This window comes from Pagrus major, chromosome 22, assembly GCF_040436345.1.
Source record: "Pagrus major chromosome 22, Pma_NU_1.0".
NCBI lineage: Eukaryota > Metazoa > Chordata > Actinopteri > Spariformes > Sparidae > Pagrus > Pagrus major.
Window position 1 is genome coordinate 13597079 of NC_133236.1, and position 27645 is coordinate 13624723.

General features: G+C 41.1%; 1 protein-coding gene across 1 annotated transcript; it reads right to left on the reverse strand.

The window, feature by feature from the left end:
- Positions 1-108: 108 nt before the first annotated feature.
- LOC141017713 (uncharacterized) lies at positions 109-27361 on the reverse strand. The gene is made up of 19 exons (XM_073492445.1): positions 25750-27361; positions 21181-21359; positions 16489-17838; positions 16206-16314; positions 14083-14144; positions 12769-13430; positions 11660-11801; positions 10974-11061; positions 9548-9609; positions 9366-9454; positions 8598-8727; positions 8335-8481; positions 7973-8037; positions 7557-7708; positions 3098-3190; positions 2243-2294; positions 1013-1162; positions 372-453; positions 109-153 (listed from the first exon to the last, which is right to left on the reverse strand). The coding sequence occupies exons 1-19, from the start codon at positions 27359-27361 to the stop codon at positions 109-111; spliced, it is 5271 nt and encodes a 1756-aa protein (XP_073348546.1).
- Positions 27362-27645: the final 284 nt, after the last annotated feature.

Genomic DNA, 27645 nt, shown 5'->3' on the forward strand with positions numbered 1-27645 from the left:
ACATAAAGCTGTCAGTTGAAGCAGGAAATGTTGGTTTGGTATCATGGTCCACATCCAGTTGGGTCGGGCTCGTATGATTTTGGGACTGTAGCATCTTTCCTGGGTCTCTTAAGAAGAAGACATGTTGACTTCTTTCTGGCGCAGTCGCTCTTTCTGTTGGGAGCAAATTATGATTCATAAATAGAGTTGAAACTACAAATTCAATCAAAGCAGCAAGGAAGACTTTTGAATGTGCATGCTTTCATCTGCATTGCTGCCAGGTCAAAACCAGGTTAAGGAAATGTCTGTTTTTACAGAAAGAGGCACATACACAGAGGAAAATCTCTTTACCTCTTCAGTATATCGACTCAACTGAATCAATCCTGTCTTACCAGACTGTTAGGGTTGATCCTCCTGGTCTCCACCTTCTTCTCTGCCGTGATCCTCTTCACTGACAGCTGAGCCTCTTTTAATCTGAAAAAACAACAACATTGTGTCAGGTTCATTGGTTTGATTGGTTTAATAAAACTTTGGCACATATACAAAAAAAACACTGAACCATTAATTAGTAGCAGGCATTTTTTGTCAACATTTATATAATTTAACACAAATGAATAAATAAAATGAGGTCAGTGTCAATACAATTAAGATAAATCAAGCGAAAGAAATGAACAAACATTTCCTCTAGACACCACTTTTGACCCACAATGACATGAAATCGGGCGTTACACTGTCCATCTGTCACATGTAGTTCTTCAGACAGTGGCTGGGCTTTTTCAACAACATTGGTTGATTTCTGGCATTTAATAAATACACAGATCAGCCAAAGCACAGACAAAACACCATCTTTGTGGGAGTTAATTACTCATTGGGCAATAACATGTTGACTCTTACGACTCTTACAGTTAGGCGTGAGTAAGTTGTGAAAAAAAATTTCAAGCCATTATTATTTTTTCTGAGCTGAACCCATTTTCTGGACTTCTGGACAGCAGTGGTGATTCTAGAGGTGTACGTGCAGAGGGTTATCTGATACCTCTCTTTGGAGATGCTCTTGTTCTCCCTCTTCCACCTGGCCTTGAAGTCAGCACAAAACTCAAACCAGACCATGAAGAGATAATCTGTGGTCACGTCCTTCTCTCCCGTCTTGGGCTTCAGTCCAAAGTACAGAGCCAAGTCCTGAAAACTGAACAACAAGCATAAAAAGAGAAGATTAAAAACACAAAAAAAACAAGATGGAGGATTTAATCTGCTTAGACGCCATGTTAGTTATTTTTCTGCCACCAGCGGTTGGTTTTCAGTTTAGCAGTCTGTTGCTACGAGCAACCACGACTGGCAGAGTTACGTAGTGGTTTATCCAACTGACATTGTTACATCGGCCATTTTATTATTGTAAATCTGTTTACAAGCAAATATTGGCAAGTATAGCACCAAGCAAGAAGTGCTAGCTTACAATCATACAAGCTGTCTGAAGCATATGTATAGTCTAGGTAATATAATACCGCTTTTCCACCAAAATTAGTGGGTATACACAGGTTTTTTTAAACCCACTTCCCGCAGGCAAGTCAGCCGTCTGTGATTTCTATCTGAAGCGGGGCCGGGCACTAAACCAGAAGTTAGCTGGCTCAGTCAGCGATCCAGGTATTTTCATAAATGTGAAGTCAAGCTTTATTGGCTTTAAAACACCACTTTGATAGGAATGAACGGGGCTCTGTGTCCAGTAATAAAACATCTTTAATAGGCCGCATTTTTAAAATTCCTTCCTTATTTACGCGCCACCACCGGATGTTGATAATGCGTCATCACTTCGCGCGGCAGATTTTAGCGGGTTCACCCAGGTTTTACATTCAGATCAAAGCCGAGCCGAGCCGAGGTGATAAAATCTGGGTCTGCTGCAGCGTCAATTGACCCGGGTGTAAATGCCCATTCACATTGCACACAAAAGCCCGATCATAGTGGGTGGGATTTTTGACCAGTGGTAAAGGGGTATAATGATGGTAATAACTACATATGACTATTAACCACAAGCCCATTCTCTGTTTGAGAAAGAACACTGACCAGACAGGAAGAAACACTGACTGGAGGCGGGCTGTAAGTGTTAATAGACCCTATTCACGTGGTGGCCATTTTCCTGTTTCCTCTTGCTTTGGTTTGTCAAATGTGAGCATGCTGTAAACATTTTTGTGGTTGACGCTGAATCTAAAAACCAACTTCTATAAGACTAGTATGATGCACACAAAATAACAGCATTATTTCATTCTCTAACCTTTTCTGTACAGTCATCAACTGATAGGAAGCTTCTGCGTGTTCTTTTCGTGCTGAGAAGAAACAGACAAGGAAACAGTTTAATTGCATCCAGACTCCCCCAAAAAACACAGATTACAGTATATTCTGAACAGACATAATCCCTGTGGAGACTCTGTTGATATAAATACTGATGATGACCATGTCAAATGGAGCCAGACAACCATTTGAGTCTCTTCAAAACAGCAATTACACAGTCAGTTATTCAACAATGGAGCCATTCTTTTTTTGCTGCCACTTTCAAATTGCAATGCCATTATCACAAAATAACAGGCGCACTACTACCTGTGTCTGCCTCCCTGTAATGTGGGATTCTGCTTTAGCCTCCACATAAATGTCCAGCTCACCAAACGTGAACGTGGAAACCTTAAAACGTGGAGTGCATCAGTCAGTTGGATGAATGTTTCCCAGTGCCTGTGTGTCTCAGGGCAGGAGTCCTTCAGTCACTGCCAAATCTGTCTGATCCCTATCTGAGTGTCTAGCCTTTACTCTGACTTCATCCTATCTCCCGCACACACAGATACCAAAAACAGTCCATGAAATAAGAAGAGGGACAAAGATATTCAAGCCAGTAACATGACGAAGACAATAGAATAGGTTAGATGGAACATATGAGAGAAAATTGAATTAATAAAATATTTTCTGTAATGTTAAATATCACCGTTGAGCCTTTAAATGGCTCCAGATGTCTTAACAAAGGTTTATTTCTTCACCGAGCACTAGCTCCAGAAAGAAATCTACGCTGTTAGAACAAAGTCATCTAATGCCTCTTCTTGAAAATCTAAAATCTGCATGATATACGACTGTAACTGCTCACCGCTGAGAACAAAAGCCTCCATCTTGTCCTTAAACGGCTGCAGGTGTTCCTCAGGAGAATCAGAGCAAACTTTCTGCACATCTTTCTCACATCCTGAAACAAAAACAAACAAGAGAATAGTTTAAGAAATGGGGGAAAATACGCTTAACAATTCTTTTTATGTTTCATATATTTTAAATACCATAAACATTGTTTACATTTGCTGTTAAAGCTGCACGTCAGCAGTATGACAACAGTAGTCAGATCTCTCACACAGAAGCAAATCATTTTAAACCTGCAATGATTCGCCAGATTGAGGGAATTTTGCTCCTCAGCAGCACTTTAGGAAGTAAGGCATGGTTTGTTTATTGGTCTTGAAAAAACAGATTTTGAATTAAAATGGGTCAGCAGACAAGCTACAGTAGCAGCTTCGTGCGGCTGTACTTGAGCTAAATGCTAATGTCTGCACACTAAAATACTCACAGTAGAAATGCTAAAATGCCAATGTCTAGTAAAAAATTTTTTTAGTGTGTTAGCATGCTAACATGCTAATAAGCTCCAAACACAAAGTACAAAGAGATGAAGTCACTCCCCTTCCGATTTCCCTCATGGGACCTTGTTTCAGATAAACTTTGTATGGAGAGAGACACATTTTGGATCCTGTTTGAATTGTGCCATGAATCACACATACGATGTTTGTCAATCTAAAAGATCATTTTCCAATTCAATAAAGAAACTAGATGATATTTTACTTAAATTACAACTTTCTTGACTTGAAAAATGATCTTCCATCTAGTAGATGTTCAGACTTTTCACACAAAAACCCACAAGTTTCACCTTTACGATGTTGCTAAAGGAAACATCAGAGGATCATAAAGATTCATCCTCTTGGGATCATGAATGCCAGTATAAGACTTGAGTGGCTGACCGACACTGCCATTCTTAGATCCACTGGCATGGTTAAAACATTGGATCCTACATTTCCCAATAATGCATCTTTTGGTACAGAGCCATTGGCTGCTAAACACCAATTTCTCCACACTCCACTGCTTGTAAAAGATTGTCTCCAAGCTTAACCTGATAACCCTGAAGACTTAACTGAGACATCATCTGGGTTGCTTTACTCCTTTGACTCCCCTCCACAGCCACTGAAGACGATATACAACAGTTTGTGCAGGCCGTGCAGTGCTCGTCATAACTAAACTTGACGTGGGAAATGTGCCCCTTTAAGCTGCACACGCCTTGAACCATCATGTTCTTGGTGTTTGAAGAAAGTGTTGTTGAGCCCAGCTTTCTTTGGACAAAATCACTTTTTCAGAGCTTTAACCTAAACCTGCGACATGATGGCTTAAGAAAGACAGAGAGAGAGTTCTGGGTTAAACTAGCTCCACCTGTGCCCAAGCAGGAGGTTATCGGCACGGCTTCCTCTTTAGATATCACTTATTGAGATTCACCCAGAGATGGCGACTGCTCGCCCCCTCTCCCTCTCCCTCTCTCTTCCCCTGGTAGTCTGTGGCTCCACGTTGCTCTGCGTCCAATCAGTGGATCAGAGGAGCCAGTCTGCGGAGCCAGTCATAATAGAGGCTGCAGAGGGAGCCGAGCCCCTGCCCCCCCCCCCCGCCACCCAACCCCGACGCTCGATCAACATCTCCCAGATAAGATTACAAAAGAATACTGTTTTCATTCAGCATTTGTGTAAACTGTGGAGGCGGGTATCTCTCTCTCTCCCCTTTCTTTCTTTTGTCTGCCTTTTGTGTCCGACAGAGGTTTGCTTACTTCAGACTGAAGAGGGTTGTAGACCTCCACATAAACAGAGCCGGCTGATGAGGAGTGTGGTGCGCTCAGATGTGAGACTGAAGTTACACAAACTTTAGTGAAGCAGGGATTTGGTTTCATGGTGAGGGAATGAATGCTTTCTTAAAGGGAAGGTTTTGATGATGACGTGTTTACATCGGCCGCCTCGTGAATAGCAACAATACTCCTGTTGGATTCCACAGTGATATTAATCAATCAAGGAAACCAAACACAGGCTGAACCAGAGTAAGAAGGAAGTACTACGTCTTCACAATGAATATTTTTATATTAAAAAAGCATAAATGTGCATAAAGATACTGTCTTATACCAATGATGAATCTCTATAACTGCAGCATAGTCCATACAGTATTTGATTATGTGGATTAAGGCAATATTTTAAGTGCAAAGGTAATGAAAATTATACTGGAAATCGACCTAGCCAATAGAGTCTCAACATCAAGAGTTGTAGTTTTTAAATTATTGGTTTACCTCAAAATACAAAACAAGACTAGAGTCTACAGCCATGTTTACAGCAAGTTAGTGGTTCTCAAACTTTTTCAAGTCAAGAACCCCGAAACTGAACAAATTTTAACCCACATTCAATAAGTTTTGTACCAGTGTCCCCCATTTGCTAAGAATTTTACTCATTAATCTATAGTTAGTGTATGAAACCCATGACCATGACAAAATAGTTATACCTTGCCTGCCTAACATTCTCACAATGACAATGCTAACACAATGTGTTAAGCAGGTATAATATTTACCATGTTCACCATCTTAGCTTGCTATTTTTTGCTGATTAGCACTAAATGCAAAATGCAGCTGACGCTGAGTTTAAGACAAAGGCTAAATCCAAATGTCGCACTGTGATGCGTTCACAGTCATCATGTCAAATCTGCGGGGTGGGAGACGGCAAGGCTGATATAAGCTACAGATAAACGGGCTTGAAGACTACATTAACAAAAGGCATTTGATGACTTATATATTTAAGTCTGCACCCCAAGTGGATTCTCTGAAAGTCTTCAGATAGTCTGCTTGAGGCCCCTTGTAGACTGGTTATTACAAGTCAGCCACATGGTGGCGCTATATGTAGGCAAAGTCAGTGCATCGTCAAAGTCGATAGATTCATCTTCTGGAGACCGTGAATGTACAGGAGTTCATGACAAGCCCTCAAATCACAGCTGAGATATAGAGCACTGCCCCTAGTTTGGCTATAGGCATATTTAGAGGAAGCTTATTTATGTTTATGTTTATGTTTATGTTTTGTGTTTGTCAATACATCTTTGTAAATTCATTTGAACTCTCCAATATAGACCTACAAAAATCCTGTACCAGTCCAGCCATAGGTAGTTTCCAATGAAAACATCTCTGTAGATTATTGAGAGTAACTGAGGCAGAGCTTCTGGAAAAATACATCGAAGGTGTACTTCTAAATTTAATTCAAAATACAGACAAAATTCTGTTCACCTCCATTGTACTGGCTTGGAGTAAGAACAGACAAATAAAAACAAATCTGCATGGCTAGATACCACAACAGATAAGTGAGAAAGAATGTTTTCTATAGTATTTTGGATTCAATTTTTTACAACATGGATGACTTAAGAGAAACTAAACTCCCTTTAACCGTGTTGGGAAACATTTCATACCAACCAAACAGAAAACACGGGGATGAGGGCGGTTCAAACGGGCAGAACAAAAGGGACCCTGCGACGGGCAATCCAGATTGCACGGTGGTTTGGGTAGATGGGTAGATAAGACAGCGCTGTGTTGAGAGGTAAAGAAAGCTATCTGTGGCACACATCTGGGGGCCACACTGGAGCCCAGGTGATACGGCCGAGCGATTTACGGATCCATGCATCTCTGCAGGGGCCCGTGCTGATACGCTGTAGATACTGGAGGTCTGGAGATTACATAAGTGGGAAGCTATGGTCTCCCTGCGCTGGCGACAGGGACACAAAGGCAGGAGATCTGATGGGCAGGAGGATTAGAAGCTAGATCTGAAAGGCGCCAGGCCAGTATCAGCAGCAAGACTCCTAGTCTCTCAATACACGCACAGTGAAACATGGCCAAAAACACATGTATACATCGGGAAACAACAATGCACTCACTCACAATCGTACACATGTAAGAGTAAGCATTGTCCTCAACGTGACTCGTCTGGTTTGACTGACTGGCATGCTGAATGGCGTCATATGGGCACACTTAGAGAGGAGAACGGGCAAGAAAGACGAGAGGAAATCTTTTGTTCTGGAGCCTTAGCTAACTCGAGTCTGGTCAAAGAAGCAGGCCTTTAGCCGTAAGTATAAACAGTTACTGAATGGCTGGGGCCAGTGATGGGAAACCCGGGTGGTGAGCTGTTGGAGGGTGTGGGGGGTGTGTGTGAGGAAAAACGATGCCAGACCGGGTCGAGGTTTGTTCTGTGGGAACCTCTAAAAATCAGAGTGATAGAGTTTCACAGGCTGGCTGAGGTTTTCAAACATAAAACACACAACAGAATGACCGCAAGGAGACTCTTCCAGTCTCCCCGTCAACACGGATGCTGGAGCTCACCGTCTGCGTTTTGGGGAATGTGTGCAACCGTCAAACATCATGAGGGGGAGAAGAGGATTGGCATTGATTACTCTACAGGGGTGTTTAGAGAGAAGGAGCTGGAGCAGATGAAGGTTGCAGCGGTGACATCACGTACTTGTCAGGTCTCGTCCGAGCTGTCTGAGGTCTCTGTTGAGGTCGTCAAACTTGACCTGCGCTGCCAGGAAGACGTCCTGAGGTTCAGGAAGTGGGAAAGTACTCTTGTCTGTACCGGAGTTCTGGTGGAATACAATCAAAAATAAAACATGACTGTTGAATCAGGGATGAGAAATGTGTTGTATCTTTAGATTCAACATTACTGTGTCAAAATGGACATCGAGATATATATATATATATATATATATATATATATATATATTAGACCATTAACCAATAGAAGCATGCACAACCATTTTTCCAAATACAATCTATGTTCAAATATTCAGAGGAAAACAATATAAACACTTCCGTTTTATGTAGATTCAAGCACACAAAGCAACAGTAATACTGTATGTCAATAACAGAGCAACTAACTATACCTTATCCACATTGTGCAGGTAATATGACACCACGTAGTCCACCAGACTGATACGATTGTCCTGAGAAGAAATGCAGGAAAATGACATCAGTAAAAGGTTAAACCTCAGTGTACAGGCTAGTAGCTCCCCGTCATATCTCAGTACCTTCACCAGGACCATTTGATGAAGTGTTTTTTCTCTATAAAGATAATTTACTACATGATATTCAGACTGTATGCAAAGTGTAGAAAGGACCATTTGTGACCACAAGTGAAAGAACAAATCCAGAGTGTGCTTCATGGACTTTTATACCCAGGGTTCTGCCTCTCAGGCTACAATCCGTAACCCTGTGATTGTCAAAGTTTGAGTTTGCCTTACCCTGCTCTTCACATCCTTCAGTTTAGGTAGAATCTCCAGTCCAAAGCCGTCGGCCTGACCTCTGACCCTGCTGCCTCCATTCATGTGGTTCCCCAAGGCCAACACCAGTCCCACCACTCTCCTCACACCATCGCTCTCCAGCAGAGCCTCATAACAGAAAGCACACACAGGATCAACCACAAGTCATGGTTTCATACCACTGGAAACACCTTGTTATAAAAGGTTAGATTGTGAATTCTTGAAATCTGACACAGTTTTCCTACCTCACAGACTCTGGAGACTGTGTTGAGCTTGCGTTGGATGGACGAGATCCCATCGATGAAGGCCGACTGGAAGATGATGCAGTGAGCTCTGCCTGCAAAGTCCGGGATCTGAGAGAGCTCGTACAGGAACCTAAAACAGACAGTAAGAGGACAAGATGCGATGAATGTTGTCCATCTGTCTTAGACCTGCTTAAACCCATTGAGCAAAAACATATCCAAAAGACGTCAAAGTCAAAAGACGACTAAAGAACTTCAGAAAGTTTTTATGAAGGCCAATTTTTACTCCATGTAATGATGCACTTTACCAGGAGAGCTATTTATCAGCTTTAATACATATCATGTTTTGGTCACCCAACCTTCATCAGGTAGACTAATATTCCAAGGTTTGATGACCAAACATGAAGTTTTAATAGAGCTAATAAATAGCTCACCCAGTGAAGTGCATGCCTCACGCAGGCTACTGAGGTTGAGGTTTGGAGTTCAAATCCTCCCTGTAGCTTTTGCTGCATGGAGTAACATTTGGACTTCACAGAAACTTTAATTTTGAACCACAAGAAGTTCTTTAGAAGTTGAAAAGATGTCTTAAATTAAATGGTAAAAACTTTCATTTTGTTCACTTGGAAATTACTGGCGAACATTGAAAAGACGTCTAAAAAAGGTGCAAAAAAAAAAACGTTCACTGTGGCTCTCCACTGAACGTTGACTTGACATCTTTTGGATATGTTTTCAGTTTTGTTTGAGATTTCTCTCAGCAGGTGAGATACTGACTGTTCGGGTTTGTCCAGCAGTTTAACTTCCTCTTTCTCTGACGTCTCGTAGTGTTTCTTGATTGTCTCCAGTTCCTCCGGCTGCGCTCTCTGACAAATTGGCAATAACATATAAATAACGGGCTCATAATTGTACAATCAAACTTATTAGTAAACCGCCGTGAAGTGTGCTGTAATACCTACATTTTCATACAGCGCTTCAATGGTCTCCAAGTCCACCACGGAGTGATCCACTGTCAGTATGGCTAGAAGTAGAACAGATATAAAACAGTTCATTTAATGTGTTAATGTGCATGAGGCGTCTTGTATAATCAAACAAAGGAAAATGACTTTTCAAAGATCACTGTGCTCATTTTGAGGATGAGGAAACAAACAAACAGAACTGAAGAAATACAGAATGGGAATTTGTAGTAAAAGTTTCTGGTGATCCCTCCTGTGGTTTCCTGAAAAGAAAGATTTTTTTGAGTTTGGGATTAGCAATGCAGATATCTTCTCTGTAACCGTCTTGCTGACATTGTGGTGAATGTTTTAAACTTTAATCCTACTTTAAATTCACCAGCAGCTCATATTCAGAGTGAAATTCAGGCCAACTGCAGTGTGATGCCGAGGTTGAAGTTAGACGAGGGTGATGTTCAGGGAACTGCGGTTACCTGAATGTTTACAGATGAAGACTGCAGGCTGGGAGAAGTTTTTAGATACTTTAGTAGACGTAGCAATGATGCAACTAAGGAAAAAATACTCCTCTACATTCAAAACCTCACTTGAGCAAAAGTCACATCCATCAAAGTCCTCACTGTGTATCCAAAATAGACTCTGTTAGTATTATTACATGTTATACTATTAGAATATTATTATGGATGATAGAGTTTATTTTAATCATATCATATACGATAAGTTGCTACTATTTAATTTAATAACATTGCCTTGATTTTTAAAATCTTTATCTGCAAAGGATTACGATTCCAATATCAGGCATCAAAGGATATCCGATGACAATTAGCCTTCCTGCTAACTCAGATGCATTTATGTTATTGCTTGAATTTTAATGAATATACATTATAAAGCTGTCAGATAAATGTAATGGACAGAAAAGTACAATATCTTATACTTAAATGGAATAAAAAGTCAAATGAGGCATAAAATTAAAATACTTGTGATTGGCAGCTCAGAGTAAAACACACCTACCTCATTATAAGCTTTGTTTACATACGGTACTGGAGACACTTTAATAAAACTTAATTCAGAGCATTTGATTGATGAATTGGTACGACAGCAAATGTGGCAAATGTAGGTTTGCTTTAACTACTTCTACTACTTTAACGTTACGTTAAAATTTTTAGCACTTTTATTTTTGACAAATTGTGATCAAGGAAATAGTAAAAACAATAATTTTAACTAAATTTAAAATCTGTTATCGTACTCCATTTTTGATGCTTTCATTCACTCTTTGATCAAATCATATTACCATATTAAACATGAGCATGTACATGAGTCCGTGTTTATTTCCTGTCGCAGTCCTTCCTAAAATCAGCAGCTGACAGGAAGCACTCTGTGACATGCACGGTTTCTTAGCAACACACCTTAGTGGATGAAACGCTCTGTGACTCACCTTGTTGAATGTCTTTCATCTCCAGGTGGAGGCTCGATATGAGGATGCCCACGGCCTGAGAGCGCTTCCCATCCAGCAGCTTAATGAGCTGAAACACACACACACGCACACACGGTTACTATGACGACCTTACCACCACAAACCATTAGTTAGCCATTAGTGGAGGGTCTATTGTGAAGAGATGGAGTAAAATAAACACCATGCATTAGCTTTTCTTGTATTTGTAACTTGGTGGGAATTAAGGATTTGATTTATCTATACAAACTTCAGTAACAGGTGAGTAATATGAGTTATGTTTGAACAAATAGGATCTTATTTAGCCTTTTTATCTGACTGAGCTCTATGTCATCTTCCTTCTCATTGTCTGTGCCCTTGTTTTTAAGAGGCGCAACACAAAAAATCCAGCCGAGGAACTGAATTTTAGGATTTGGGAGTAAAAATGACTAAATAGACACCGGACAATGGAAACATATCGTGTACAGAGAGCTGAATCTATAATTTGACTGGTATTAACTGATAATTGTGTCTAAATCTGGATTATATAACACTCTGACAAATTTATAATAATCTGACATCTGTAAACTCAGTGGTATTACCCCCTCTAGTGGACAAGCAACATATTACAAATAATCCCACAAAACCTGACGTGTGTTTTGCATGTTTGTCAGGTTAGTTTTGCATGTTACCTTCCTGGCTTTGGCTTTCTTCTCATACACCTCTGACAGCGGCTTCCTCTTGGTCTGCGTGGTGGTTTTGGCGAAGAGATCCTCAAACTCGCTGGCGTTAATCAAGTTCGGTTCCTCTAAAATGTTCCACAGTATGTTGTTACTGAGGGAGAGAGACACATAATGTTGAATCAGCTTGTGTTTTGATCTGTTGGTCTATGAAACACAACACAAATGTGTGGATCTGGGTTGGACATTAAAGGCATCTGCAGATTATATTCTGGATTACAGTTTTATGTATAAAATGTCAGGAACGTTTTAAAAAATGCAAAATTGCTATTTCTCAGAGCCCAAGGTGACGTCTTCAAATGTCTATTTTTGTGCGAACAACGGTCTAAAACCCAGAGAGTCAGAGAAGAACAGAAAGTAAAAGCTTGGGTTGCACTATACGGAAGTTCAAAATGGCCAATATCAAAGAAATATGCAAGATATTATAAAATAAATAACTATTTAAACAAGTGAAAGAAATATAACTAAACTGAGACTGCGAAATAGGTAATATTAAACTAAAGCATTATAGAAATATTAACTTCTTATTTTCTCATTAATTATTTTGTTTTTTATTTTATGTTTTAAATGATTAAACTTGTTTTAATAAAAAACAAGTTTAATCATTTAAAACAAAATAAAAAAAATAAAAGTTAATTCTTTTTACAGTGTCTTTGTCTTGTGATGTGATGAGTATAAATCAATAATCCAAAAATGTAATTCAACGTTCCAAACCCTTCAGCGCTCTAATTTAACTGACATTACATTTTCAGAGATTTTAAATTGTTTGCACCTATAATTTCCACAATAAGCAATCTGAGGTTTGACTTTTTCTTTTTTCTCTTTCTTTCTTTGTTTTTCCTTTTCTAATCTGTATAGTAATTAATTTCATGTGTCTAATTGATTTATCTAATTTGCAGGTGTTTTTGGATCCATTGGTTTCAGGCCTCATTATGGCTCTTTTAAAAATTTTGACACTTTAACTTCAGTGATTTGATTAGTCACAGACACTTTTAATCAAATGACACGACAGTGCAGGAAAGCAGAAAGTTTGTATTTTCTTATTTAATGTGTGAACCTACTTGTTGTCCTGGATCTGGATCCTGTTCCAGTAAAGAGGCTTCATGGGTTGGGATGGCTCCACCGCTGGTTTCCTGGGAGGTTTATCAATCATGAAACCTCCACCTGGAGGAGGAGGTGGTGGGGGAGCTAAGCCGGGCATGGATGGAGGAGGTGGAGGAGGTGGTGGTGGTGGTGGAGGACCATTTGAGGGCTGCATGTTGTTCAGGGGTGCAGACAAACATGGAGGAGGTGGAGGTGGAGGAGGAGGAGGCAGATTGTGTGTTTTGGTTGGTAACGTCTGAGGAGGAGCAGGTGGTTGTTCAGATGGAAGAAGAAGAAGGTCGTGCGATGATGAAGTGTCATCTCTCTGACCGGCCAGGCTGAGGCTGATAGAAGTCAGGTCCAGCTTTCTGGGGTTCACTCTCTGCTGCTGGGGGTTTGTTCCTTCTCCGTCCTCAGGAGTCTTAACAAAGGTCTCTCGGTCTGTCTGGATGCAGACTGTGCGGAAGGATTTGTGTATAAAATCGTCTCCAGTCGACACAGCGACATCTTTGAGTTCCCCTCGACGACCGGTACCAGCCTGGGAGAGCTTGGCCTGCAGCTCTGCCACAGTGAACTCCAGACGGGCGACATTGTCCTCGTTTTCCACCCTCAGCCTGGAGACCTGCTGTCCATAATCCTCCTGAAAACAGTATCAGTTAGACACGACCTCACTTTGTGTCAATCAACTGTGAATCTCTACTGATCTTCCAAACCACAATATTAGTTATTACTTGTTTAAAACAGCCTATGTTAAACTTTGAGTATTGTTTTGCTTAGTAACAGACCCATGGCCCATGGACTGCCAGAGCCAGGCTAGGTGTTTCCCTCTGTTTCCAGTCTTTGTGCTAAGCTAGGCTAACTGGTTTACTGGCTTCAAGTTCATATGTTTTGTGCAGACAGTCCTATCATCTAACTCATCTGCAAGAAAGCATATGAGGATGTATACAGTAACTTAAAGGTACACTATGTAGTTGACCTGGCCTTAAAGGACAACACAGTTTCATCCTATTTTACTTTGTTTATATGTGGCGGACCCTGCCACCTTTCTAGCTTCAAACAGTGTTCTGAGGACCTTTTTTTCCTCTGAGAACAGCTTGTTTATTCACTTATGGAAAAAATAGATATTTCTGAGTTTGTTTTAGTACCTCATTAATATTATAAATATTAAAATTCTGAGTTTGAATTTCTTCTCCAAAATTACATAGTGCCCTTTTAATATTTTAATTACTTAAATTTGGCCTCACACGGCAGCACAGCTTGATTCAACACCTCAGCACATCCTCCATACTGACCTGAAGCTTCTCCAGCTCCTCTTTGCATTCTCTCTTCAGCTGCAGCAGAGCAGCCTGGTGCTCTGGCAGGAAACAGAGCAGGAGAACAGTCAGAGAGAGCATTTTACAACAGCTTCGTGTTCTTTCTGGTTCCACAACAGATGTTCATCATTACAGCTGTGGTGCCCGAAAGAACTTTCTCGTTCATGATGAGTGTATTAGTGTTGTGGCCGGTTACAAGCAGAAGACAAGCAATGTACAACAACCATGAGACACGTGGGAGCTGAGACTGATTTTGCATAACGAATCAAATTCATGTTTCACCACTGCATTATGCTGAGGGGTGTTTGAGGATATTGTGTAGCTGTCGGGGTCAAAAACAACACAAAGCCTGACCGCATGACAGCAGCCGAGGCTCAAATGTACAAAAAACAACAGTGAGGCTCACAGCTCAGACTATATGGCATCTTAGAGTATTTAAGTAAACATTTATCTGGCAATGGACGACTGCACTTCGTTAGAAAGCGGATTTACTGTTATCTTCCTGATTGTATTCACAGGAAGGTGCATGTGTGCACACAGTGTTATCAAACACCCTAAAACAATCCTAAAGATAAACAGAGGTAGACATTTTGAGTAGCCATCCATTAAAATACAAAAAAATAATAAAAATAAAAATAAAAAGGAAGCAGGACGACTATCATACCTTTAACAACTTGTTTTAAACTTTTAAAACCATTTTTTGTAACTAACAATGCGAGCACCGTTTCATACATGTTAAAAAACAAAAGATTTCTGTGAAAATACAGAATATTTTCAAAATAAAAGCATAATAAAGGAAATACTAGTTAGAATCAGTATAACTGGCAATAACACAAAAATGTGCTTTTTAAAAAAAATCTAACTTTCATTTAAAGTTATTATGTGGAGAACTTTGATGTGATTATTGCAAAAAATCAAGTTTCTCTAGTGGTATACACTGAGTGGCCACTTTATCAGGCACACCAGTACAATTTAATGCAATCCAGTACAACAGTTGAGCCATAAAGTCGACTTTCATGAGGCCTATAATGTTAATTTTTTAGTCAATTGAGTCCAAACCTATAGTGGTGGTGTTAGAGGTGTTTCTAATATTCTGCACCCCTCATTTCTGTAAATAGGGAGGGAAAAAATGTGATGATGTAGTCTATTACAACTATGACCTCAATAATAAACATATAATTGAATTTCCGCTTTTTCACAAAATGTAACAAATACCTGAACATTGTGAACTTCATATTGGTTGAATTTATGTTACCGTTGAGGGTAAGCTGTTGTATGAGTGTGCACTGTTGCCTGACATCATGTTACCACTGGGTGGCGCCAAAGATAAAACATTTTAAATTGTACACAAAGTAGCTGTACGCAAAAAAAAGTCTTCTCAGGATGTTTTTGCTTTCAATAAAATATCAATGATTTTCTTGAAGGCACAACAGCCTCTTCCACGTTTTCTGTGGACACACACACACACACAAACACACGCAGGGTGGAGTTGTGTTTACTGTGGCAGCACAGCCTGATATAACTGTACAGCCACCGCACGATATCACAGAGCAAACACTCCGACTCACTCTACTGCTTTGTCTCAAATTAACATCCGTCATGAATATTCAGCACATAATGAATCTTACAGGGTGGTGATATCTACCTCATAAAGTATATTCATTTATTTTCACCATGTTTTTTGCCACCTGAAAGTAAGAGGCCCTCTTTAAGAGCTCAAAACACAAACTTAATACTCTTCTATCAGCTCAACACTTCTATTTTTTGTGAGATAAATATTTCCTTGCATACTGTAAGAACTATAAGCTGCCTTATGCTCATCTTTGTATTTTGTCACCTCTTTGAACTCTGCAAGTTCAGGTTGTAGCACAGAGAAGGGTTAAATACTTTTCTTCATGTTGGATTTATCAAGGTTAGAAGAAAAGGAAAAACTGGGCATTGATTTCATTTACTCTCATTATTTCTTCGCATACAGCAGATGAGTCTGTGGAAAACCAAACAATGAGGTCGGAAAAGCCAACGTCAACAGAACACAAGGGTTCGTTTCAGTGGCGATAGTTTTGTTGACCGAAACATAAATGTGCATAGTGTGTGTATCGTACCTGCTTCTGTGTACTTCAGCCCGACTTTTTCCTCCTTAAGTGGTGGCCAGACGGCTTGAAGACGACCAGGAGTTCTTTCTTCTCCCTCTCCTGGGGTGGATGTTTCTGACTGGAAGGAAACACACAGTTTGGTAACTGATAAGTGACAGACTGAATCTTAAATAGAGCTTCTACGTCCTTACATACAGACAGACAACATTATACAAATGCTTCTGGTAAAGCTAGTTTTCCCCACAAATAACAAGAAATAACTCCATGTTTGATGCCTGATACACATTCATACTTTAAAATCAGGTGAGTCTTTCTTCTCTGGCGTCTTATTGGCGGTCCTGTCAAAAAGCGCTCTCAGTGCATCTTTGTCTGCTCTGATCTTCTTCCTCACGGCCTCCAGGTCCACCTTCTCTGCTGGGTCCTTCTTCAGAGGCTTTGGGGTGAAAAAAGCTTTGAAGGCATCGAATGCTGCCTCCGCGCTGGACACAGAAGGTTTTCTCGACTCATTTGAAACCTCTGCAACCTCCTCTGTTTCGACTTCCTTACTCTCGCACTCTTCGCTTTCTTCACTCTTCTCTCTGTCGTCCTCGTCTTCCTCAGCCTCCGCTTCCTTCTTCTCCCTGTTCAGCAACTGGGAGATCTGCTCCAGGAAGCCTCCCTGAACTTTAGCATCCCCTTGCTTCTCAGGGAAAACATCCCTTCTGATCGGGGCCACGGTGTCATGCTCAGGCCCGACCACCCCCTTCCTCAGGACCCTCATCGCGCTGAAGAGAGCTGGGAGCTGGATCTGCTTATCAGTGGGGGAGCCTGGGGAGAAGGTGGCCCTGGTGAAGGTGGATCCAGTTGGAGGGTTATTAGCTGCGGGTGTTATGACGATATTTGTGTCTTTAGGGATGGAAGGAAAGGGAAGTTGGGTGGATGAGTCTGGAAATACATCTCTTTTTTCGTCTTCATTGTCCTCTTCTGCACCGCTTTTCTCTTCTTCATCGTCATTTTTAAAGCACAAAGGGCCAACAGTTGGCGCCTCGACTCCAGCTCCTGTCTGAGTTGTTGTCATCATGACATGTTTGGTTTCATATGGCCAACTTTTCGTCACTTCCTCAGGGTCAACAACCACATCTGAATCGGGAGTGATGAACTCTTCCTGGCAGTGATCATTTTCTTTTCTCGCTCTCTGGTTGGCTCCTTCAGTGTCATCCTCCTTGACACCGATTAGTGCGACACAATCACAATCATTATCAGTTGAAACGTGTTGACATTTTGCTTGCGGGGATTCCTTCAAAGCACATTCATCCGGCGACATGCTGCCGCCACTGTCACAGCACCTCTCGGAGACATTTTCATTGTCTACGGCCTTGCGTTGCTGCTCCGTCAGGTTGACAGTATTCCTCTCCTCCTCTGTCATCTCTGAGTCACTTCCTTCTTCTCCCGTAGTTAAACGTCCCACTGAGTTTGAGGTGATCTCCTCTTCTTCCCGAGGCAATATAACATACAATAAGGAGTCTCTGCTGCTCTCCAGAGCATCTTCAAACCTCATATCCCCATTTTTCTTCAGATTGAAGCTCAGCTCCGTGTCTCCTTGCATTATGTCCTCATTTTGCTCCTCTGAGAGAGTCCTGAAAAATTTCAGGATGGCTTTTTGCTTCTCCATTTTCAGAAAATCAGAGTCTCTCATTAAGAAAGCAGCAAAGTTTAGAGCAGGAAGTTGTTGAAAAGGTTTTCCAACAGTGTAAACATTGTGGTTACCGTTCACACAGCTCCTATCTGCTTTCTCACATCAGAAAAATGCAAGCCAAGAGGGTGTAGTGGGTGTTTAGGCATCTGTATCACATGCAGGAATTTGTATAAATGGCTCCAGGATCATGCAACAATTAATGAAAGCAAGAAAAGTCAATAAAGTCACAACTTCTGAAAATCCGACCTGTTTCCGCTCCAGTTTGTTGAAAAGAAATGATCCTTTTCTTGCTACATCTCCTTCATTTCTTACCAGAGAACGAAACTTCCAAACCTAAAGCTGAAGGCAGCTGTTAGTCTCCCAGACAGACCAATAACAGGAGAAAAATCCACAGAGTAATGGAAAAGTGCAGCCCGGCTCCATGCCTCTGCCGGCTACAGTGACTCAGCTCAACCACAGTTAAAATCAGATCCAAGTCGTGGCTTTCGCTTCCAAGTTCTGCCTCCTTCCTTTCCCCTGCGGCTCCTCTCTACTCTCACTGCAGCAGTTTACCAAGCTGCACCCTGGACGCCATCCTGCATACTGTCATAGTGTAATTGGAAGCAGATGGTGACTCCAGCCACCGTTTCTGACAACACCCTGACAGATCCGTGAGCCGTAAGGCCGAGGAAGCCACCCACAACAGATGGAGGGCCACCACACCCAGAGCTGACTGCCAGGGATCACTTGTTAAACGTTTGGCCTGTAAATCCACAGTGACAGGGAGGTCTCTCTGCTCCCCTGCAGGCACTGAGCAACAGCCGGCTAATCTGAGAGTCTTAGTGGGTCTAACCCCACCTACACTGTACTGATAATCAGCTGACATTCAATAGAATATGCAGTATGTTAATTTGACAGTTTGAAGTTATTGGCTTAAAATGAATTAGCATTTTAATTTGCTTTATACTTTTCAATGCATTATGTAAAGCACTCTGAACTGCAGTTGTCAAATTTGCCTTTGTTTTTGTGTATAAAATAAATAGATCAACATGCAGATTTTCAAAATAAAGCTACCAGTGATATCATATTCAAAGTGGTGACACAGATCGTGATAAACAGATACAGAAACACATGAATAGATAAAAAAGGATAAAAATCAAGAATGAGATAAATAAAAAGATAGATAGATAGATTTAGATTTTCAAAAATGACATCAGTGCACTCGACAGTAAACTAATTCAATAATTATAAAATCCCCCAAGCATCTTTTTCTGCATTATAATGTCTTATAAAAATAAAATACCAGATTTGCGCATATAGGACAATATATATGCAGATATCGATATATCTGTGATTGGCCAATATCGGCCAATAATATCGGTCAGGCTCTAAAGTGGTGTACAATAAAAACAAAATACAGTATAATGCAATATTTTAAAGGTGAGAATAAAGACCGACACTTCAGCTCAGATGACATAAAAAAACTAAAGAATAACACAAAGACAAAGAGGAGGGAAGCTTCTGAAGGCAGAAAAGTAAGAACATTTAAAACTCTTGTGCACAATGCAGGTGTTAAATGGTTAAAGTGTGTTGTGTTATGGATTCTTGAGCTTAAGACTCTAACCTTCCTCCTTCACTGGTTCATGTTTGTGTTCTTCTTAACTCTCTGGTTCCACCCTTGTTTGTTTTAAGTCACATTATCTCATCCAGCAGCAGGTGAGTAACAGATCACATTACTGATATCATTCCACTGTATATCATTACGCTGTGTAACTTTCTCGGACACTTATTGTCCTCAGACCTGCCCGGACTCTGCAGTGGCGTCTTAACCGGCTCCACTTAATCATATTAATGCTAATAAAGTGCTTTTTGCATTCCCAGGGAGGGACACTGTGGCCTTTATGGGAGCTGTGTTTATGTAATAGGAATGGATCCAGATAATCCTATGAAATAGCATTAAGACAAAGCACTCACACACACACACACACACACACACAGACTGGACTTTATCCAGCACATGAGGCAGCAAAAATACAATGCACTTTATGTAGTAGATCAATACTGCGGTTAAGTGTAGCTGTATTAACATTATCTTTTCTGATGTTTTACAGACCTGAACTTGTCTGCTTACTTTTAAAATGAGTCGTATCAAATTCATAAATATTGTCTTCACTCAGTCTCCAGAATAAAATGTTTCTGCAAACAGAAACATCCAAGTATCTACATGTCATTGACTATGTGCTATATTGACATTTGTACAAAAGGTGTCACATCATATTACATGTTTATTATCTCAATTTCACATCGGGAGGAGGAGGAGGAGGAGGAGGAGGAGGAGGAGGAGGAGGATGAGGAGGAGGGGATGGTGGTGGAGATACAGGCAAGAAGGCTGCCGAAGGGCTGACCGCAGTTCGAGACTGTTTTTCCGGCATTTCTAAGCATGACACTATTGGATACTTTTAAGGAACTCAGACAGAGACAGACAAACAAACCTTACAAATAAACAAATCAATAACTAAATAAATTGTCTAAACATGGGGAGAAAACTAAGAAAAACTTGGGATAATTTCCAGCCATCAGGACATCTCCAGCTGTGTTTTTTGCAACAAAACAGGTGTTTTAAGCCAAAACATGATGTTTTCCAACGCTAACGAAGTGGTTTTTGTGCCTAAACCTAACCAGCTGACGTTGACGGAGGAAGCTAAGAAGAAAGAGTGACCGAGTAAGAGGTTAAAGGCAAGAGTAAATCCCAGACTGACTTTTTTTGTTGTTAGCGACAGCTTCGCTAAATAAAAGTCTGCACAACAGATGTCGAGCCCGACCTGTTGCTGTTGAATAGCAACATTAGCTGGCTTGCTAATTCTATGTCTTGTGTTGTTGCACTTGCTTGATGTTTGTTAGCACGGTTGCTCACTTTCACTAGCATGTTATAATCAGGTGCTATTGTCTATGGTTCAGGTTATGTCAGGGAGAGTCCAGGAAAACAACTCCACACTTGCATGTTCTGTACACAGAGGCAACGTGGCAGAGCTTAAGAGCTTTAAATACAGAAAACTACCACTTCATGCTAATTCAGATACCAGTGCTTATACAATAAACCTACAGAGCTGCTTTAAACCCCTGCTGTTATGTAACCACAAGGAACTCTTTGTCACACACTGTAGAACTGTAACTGTATGAGGCCATTTGTTGGACCTGGATCAACAGGACTGTGAAGCAATAATGGCCCCGCAGAGACCGGACTCCACTGTAGTGTGAAAATGTGGGTCAATGTCATGATGATGCAGCATTATTATTCCATTCACTCCCCTCCACATTCAAGCCACTCACCCTAAACTCTGGCGGGAGAGGCGTGGCTGTCGGCGTGTCGATGATGTCATCATCTGGGGCTGTGATGCGCAGGAAGTCGATGAGTTTGGGTCTGGAGGGATGAGACAGCGTCGTGCAGAAGGACAGAGACTCCTCCACCTCCTGCTGCCAGATCTCCTCCTGCCTCTGCAGAGCCTCGTCTAGAGAGAAAAAGGGTGCGAATCATAATTATGGACAGGAATCAAGATTTGGTTGGCTTTTCAGTAAAGCATGTCAGATATTTAACAGGAATACATACACAGGACTGTAAAAGACAGATCACAACACAAACAGAAACACCGTGTATGAAGGCACTCTTTTTAAGTCCTGTTAACTGGAGACTTGAGTACTTTTTTTTGAGTACTTATTTTTAATTGTAATTAGTTTAAAATTGTAAATGCCTGTTCTTTCTATTGTCTGCCTCTTTTGTTTTCTTGTTTTGTTTTTTTTTTATATTATCATTTTGTCATGTTTGTCTGTTGTCTGTGTTGTTTGTCAAATGCGTGTCAAGAAGATAGACGTCTTGTCTACTGCAAACCAAATATACCTACGAGTACAAATAAAGTTACCTGATATTGAACATTTGCTGTATTTTAATATCACAGTGTCACAGTCACATTCAGCCTCTGAGGATAATTCCTTTGAATTCTTTCTCTGATTATGGAGGCCAACAGTCAAAATGCTCTCCACACGTGATATATGTTCAGGGCTAAGACTGTAAACTTGCCTTTATACAAACGGAGATATAAATTATCCAACACAAGGATATTCAAAAGTCAGCAGTCAGCAGTAAACCTTGTGTGTTACACTATAGTGGCACCATGAGGATGTGAGACAGAACTTCAGCTGAAAATAAACAGCAGGAACTTCTCTTAAACTTTTGTAACATCTTCAGCATTCTGGCAGTCACATTGTCACACTTTAGTTTTTTAATTGTGTATTGAACTGCTTCACTTTCCAATTCTGGATCATAGCCAATGGACACCTGCTGCACATTGTCCTCTCCAGCTGCACAACTAATCTAAATATAATCAAAATCGTAACATGGCCGTGTGCAGCATCCAAATCGCAAGAAGAAGGAGAAGGTCATGTGTGACAAAACAGCATTATAATGAAGTACTGTAGTGCCGCAGAGATGTCCTGGTCTATCAGCAGCAGAGTGACTCTGCAGACATTTATTGAAATAGTATTTACTGAAATAATTATGACTAATAGTAGTAATAATAAAGAGTATCACTTTAAGAATCAAAGATGGATGATTGATGCACTGTGTTGTGAAGGTGACAGCTACTGATCCCCGACCAAATGAGCTAATTAAAAAACTATTAGAGCTCAGACTGCGTGTTTACTATGAGTGAGGTTTTGAAGTGATCACACAGAAAATGTAAAACTAACTTGGATACATGTCTAAGCAAGCAAACTATCTATTCCTGTACAGTAGGGTGTGAGATTATTTGAGAGTTAGGGGTTTAACTCCCACTGCCCTCAAGCTCAGAATGTTCTGTATCTGTTGCTCCTGTAGGGCAAAAAACATCTCGCTAATACCAGATGTGGTCAAAGGCAGCTCAACCTTGAAGAGTGGATTTTCCCTCTAAAATGCCCAACTGGTCACTCGGCCCTCACTCTATCTTTCGGTACAGCTGTTCTACAGTAAATCTGTCGGTATCATTTCAGATAAAAGGCCCCAACAATGATTCCAGCTGTGTAACTTTTCACAAAAGCGTCCTCAGAGCCAGATTAAACAGCTTGTGGAAATGTGTTATCTGTCCTCAATTTGACCACAGTGAGGAGAACAGTGCACTTTGAGAATGAAACCCTCAGAGGGCTCTGCATGCCTTTCTTCCTCTCACTCTAATCATCATCCTCTAAAGATATGTTGTATTTCACAAAGCTCAGAGCATTAATCCTATTTGGACAGCCGGCGTCCCGCTGCACAGCCTGGTTGAGCCTCAGTTTCCGATGAGACATCAGACTTTATACTGACCCAACTGCCTGCTGGACTAAAGCAATCATTTCTATATATTTATGAGTTAGAGTTTCATTCTTCAACAGAACATTCTCTTTTTTATTGTCCCCAAAATAGTTTTAAATAAACCTCAAGGAATGTTTATCTGGTTATAAAACAGTCTCCAGTTAATACTGATGTCTGTATATGATTAACATTTAAGCGTTGTTTCCCCGTCCTCATATTACAATTATTAATTTTACATAGTCAGAAAAAAATACCGTACCGTACCGTAATACCTTTTTTTTATTTTACCTGCTGATCAGTTTAACTTGATTGTGTGTATAGGTGTGTGTTTTTCTTAAAATTAAGTCCTCATCATCCTCTTGACTTGTTGTCCATTCACTGGATGTCTCTTCACATGAACCCATCCATGCTTGACGCAGTGAATCAGGAATTACAGCAGACGTGCATGATGGAGAGAGTTGCATAAACTAGACATTTTTGTCAATAATGTGAACCAGCCCCTCCATAAATGTAGATTTTCTTACTCGGGTATCTACATTTTTTATGTTTTGATCATGACTATCTAATTCTTGACAACAAACACATATGACAACAGGGATTTTCGGTGTACATGAGTGATTGTGTTGATAAAACACCAGATTATGTAAAAAATGTAGTATTTCTCAAGCAGTATATTTGAATTCAAGCAACCTTGAAAATGAAACGGTTAAAATTAAGCATTTTCCAAACTATCATGACTTTGTTCGAACCCAGACAACCTTTTATTTCCATTCAATTGATTCAGTGTTCCTGTCACAAGCTGACTGTAGCATCCTCTGGGTAGTGTAAGCTCACACACAGAAACACACACACATTTTCTGCTTGTCTGCTCTCTGTCCCAGGTCAGTGCCAATGAAGGACGATGAGAGTATCCAAATCAGGTGCTCAGCAGTACTTCATGCCTGAGTGAACACAGACACACACACAGAGACGTGGTGGTATGTCCAACCAGCATGGGGTCATTATTTACAGACTGCCACACATCCTTCAGCAGAGAGACAGAGAGAGAGAGAGAGAGAGAGAGAGAGAGAGACTACAGCAGCGAATGAGACCAGACACCACCAGGCTGAGTCTTAATCGATGTGTAAATCTGACAGTCAGGACCCAGCGTGCACCACCTCTAAAGCCGTCTGCTCTTTCTCCTCCGTTCACATCACTAACCAACCACTAAAAGTCAATGTCATGCTGTTCTGCTCTTCACGCTGATACATAACTCAAGGTCCTCCTTAATCCGCCGCACACTGACTGACCATGAAGCACAAAATGAGACACACATGATACAAACTACAGCTACAAGATACAGTTATGCTATTAACTGATTTACTGATTCGTATTTGAGGTCATGTTTTCACCTGTGTACGTTTATTTGTTTGTTGGTTTGTCAGCAGGATTACACAAAAACTACTGAATGAATTTCCACAAAACCTGGATGGATGATGGATCTCAGTCCAGAATAGACCCCGTTAACTTTTGGTGTGGATCCATGAATGTTTTTGCACTTTCTTTAACAGTGTGACATAGGGCATTTTTCAACATTTTCATCAATTTCCTAGGGATCATGCATGGATCTTAAATAAAAGTGTGAGTAAGTACAAAGGGGACTGTTCTTGTCTGGTCTTGGTGAAGGTATGCAATCTACTGAGTGCAATTTTAGTTCTCTCTTTGATCGCAAAGCCACCAATCAATATCGTTGTTTTCGTATCTTTTAAAGTGTACCTAGTTGTGTTTACATAACATTTTGCATGGGGGGCAGTATTGTAAAAATGTTTATGTTCTGTTTATGTTATGTAAGTATTGTACAAAGTAGTTATTGTTTTTTTAATCAGTATTGACACTCAGGTATGATATCAGCATCAGTATTAGAAATAAAATGCCAGTTTCAAGTGACAACATTGAGTTATTTAACTTACAACAGTATTGTTGGGCTGTATGGTTAAAACCAATACCACATTATTGATCAGAATATTTTGACGATAACTTTATATATCAAACCATTGGAAATGTCTGCAGAATCGCATGTTGACTTCATGAACTCTTTTCCATTACGTCAAACAAACATCTGAAATCAAACCATCACTAACTGAGAAAAGAATCAGGCACCTAAACCTACAATTTCCAGATTCCTAAAGTCTTTAACATTCCATCTAAATTGTTACTATATCTGTGGGCACTTTAACGACTTTCTCCTACAGTCAGTCTTGAAAACATTTCAGTGCATAGATGTAATAAAAGGTCCCAGAGCAGCTAATAAATTGATGTTGAGGTTATGCTGCTGCTTCCAGGGTCAATAATAAACTTTAAAGTTGAACTTTTAAGCTGACACGGACAAGAAATCGATGAAGCACTCAGAGTGAAAAAGACTTTAAACATCTTCAGTCCCGTGACAACTGGGCAAACACAATCTGCTGATGAAGATCATGTGATGCGATCAAAAGCTCTGGAGCAGCAGCTAAATAAACCTTGTTCCCTCACAGGTCGAGACTGAACTTTGTCCCCCAGCTTCAGTTACTACTTTTCTTAGTTTTTAGTAGCAATATTACCTGACGAGAGTAGATCATCTTGAACGGCCTCTGTCTCGCTGGTGTGTCTGGATGTCAACGTCTGATTCTCCAGAGTCTTCCTACGATTCTTCTGATCGTTTTCTGTCCCACCAGAGACTGTGGCTGCACTTCCACAGCCTCCAGCCCCCCGAGGGAGTAAACTGCCCTCAGCTGAGCTCATCCACCTGATGTGGCGTTCAGAGACTTCTCTTTCATGCTGATCGGTCAGGCTCGCAGGCAGAGATTGCTTGCTGGACTTGAGTTGAGGCGACAGCATGGGAGACATGCCCTCAAAGCCGCTGGACGCTCTCTGGGAAACATCTAGAATTGGAAACAGAGTTGGCGAGGGAGCAGGGGAGGAATTATTTGGCACAGTCGAGGTGAAGTGGTAAAAATTTGGAGACAGATTTCGAGGCCTTCTTGTTGATCCTACGTGGTTTGGCTTGTAAGAAGTCTTCTTGGCGTCCTTGAAGGCTTCCCTCTCTGCTTTTGCCCCCTCCATCTTGAGGACCTGACGCAGACTCTGGCTCAGAGCTTCACCCAGAGCTTGAAGCTCCTCAACCAGCAGAGGATTCTCTTCATCCTTGTTCTGGATCTCCAACTGGGAACCAAATTCTTCTTCCCTCCCGTCACCGCCTTCTCTGATCAAGTCCGAACTGGTGAGACTCACCCGACGTATGATGCCTTCCACCTCCTCAATCTTGCCGATCACTCGCTGTGCTGCAGCCTCCTTCCCCATCTCTTCATACCTCCATTGAAAGGACTTCTCTTCAGCTTCTGCCTTCATTTCCTGATCTCTTTCCGCCTGTTTGATCTGGACTTTTTGAGCATTACTGGTTCTGTCTTCCGTCTTCGTTGAGAAGATATCATTGTCATATTCGGAGATGTCTGTGTCTGAGTCAGAGAGAGGAGATTCTTCCTTTACAGAGAGATCCTTTCTGCTTGCAGACGAAGAATCAGGAAGCCTCACTCTCCATGTTGGCTTCAGCTCCTGTAGACTCTCATTTGACACTGAAACTCTTTCTTTTCCCATGACTCTCTTCCTCCTGGCTGCAGGAGTGCGCATGATCGTCCGGTCTTCTTCCAAGTCCCACTCCCGAAAGGTAGGAGAGTTCGTTATCCGGAGCTTTGTCAGCCTTCTCGCCTTCTGAGGCACCCGTGGAGTCCCGGGTGTCATCTTGAGGTTGTGCTGAAAGCTGCCGGTGTAAACCAGCCCCTCCACTCGTCTTCTTCTCTTCCGAGGGATCTGAAATTTGGGGGATTTCGGTAAAGCATCTCGACTCTCAGAGTAACCGTAACAGTTCGGCTTTATCTTCGTGCCCTGTTGGTTGCCCATGCTCATGAAATCCTGGCACTCCAAACACGACGGTAACAAGTCGAGGATCTCAGAGAAGTTGTCCAACGCTTTGAGGGTTTCTTTCAAGTCTGCCAGGCCTAATTTGTCTGCTTCAGCTGGACCCTCCGCCTCCTCCTCGCAGTTAGAGGTTAGCTGGGTCTTCAGTGGGGCTTCAAAGGGGGGAGATGGGCCCCTGCAGTGGGAGAGGGATGGACTCACACAGCTCCTCTCAGAGATCGGGATGTAGAGGTGTAAGGTTTTGTGAGTGTTCTCCATGATGTTATCTGATTACACAGATAAAGCCTTACAGCCTGAATGGATCTCTGAATGGAGGGGTAAGACCACTGACTTCTTAGTGTCAACTGGACAATCCTGACACAGAAAGATAAAAATGTAATTTTAAATGATTGTACTTGCATGTATCTAGAGAAGAGTAAAAACCATCTTGGGCTTTGGAAAGTTGTGATACACGTTTTTATCATTTTCTGACATTTTATGTACCAAATGATCATTGAGAAAATAATCAGCAGATTAATCATTATAGAAAAAAATCATTAGTT

Coding starts and splice junctions, on each gene's coding strand:
- LOC141017713 (XM_073492445.1), bottom strand. CDS start 27,361: ATGGAGAACACTCACAAAACCTTACACCTCTACATCCCGATCTCTGAG. Junction 17,839..21,180: donor CTCTCCCGCCAGAGTTTAGG/GTGAGTGGCTTG, acceptor AAAATGGAGAAG/CAAAAAGCCATCCTGAAATT. Junction 13,431..14,082: donor AGGAGCTGGAGAAGCTTCAG/GTCAGTATGGAG, acceptor TACTGTTTTCAG/GAGGATTATGGACAGCAGGT.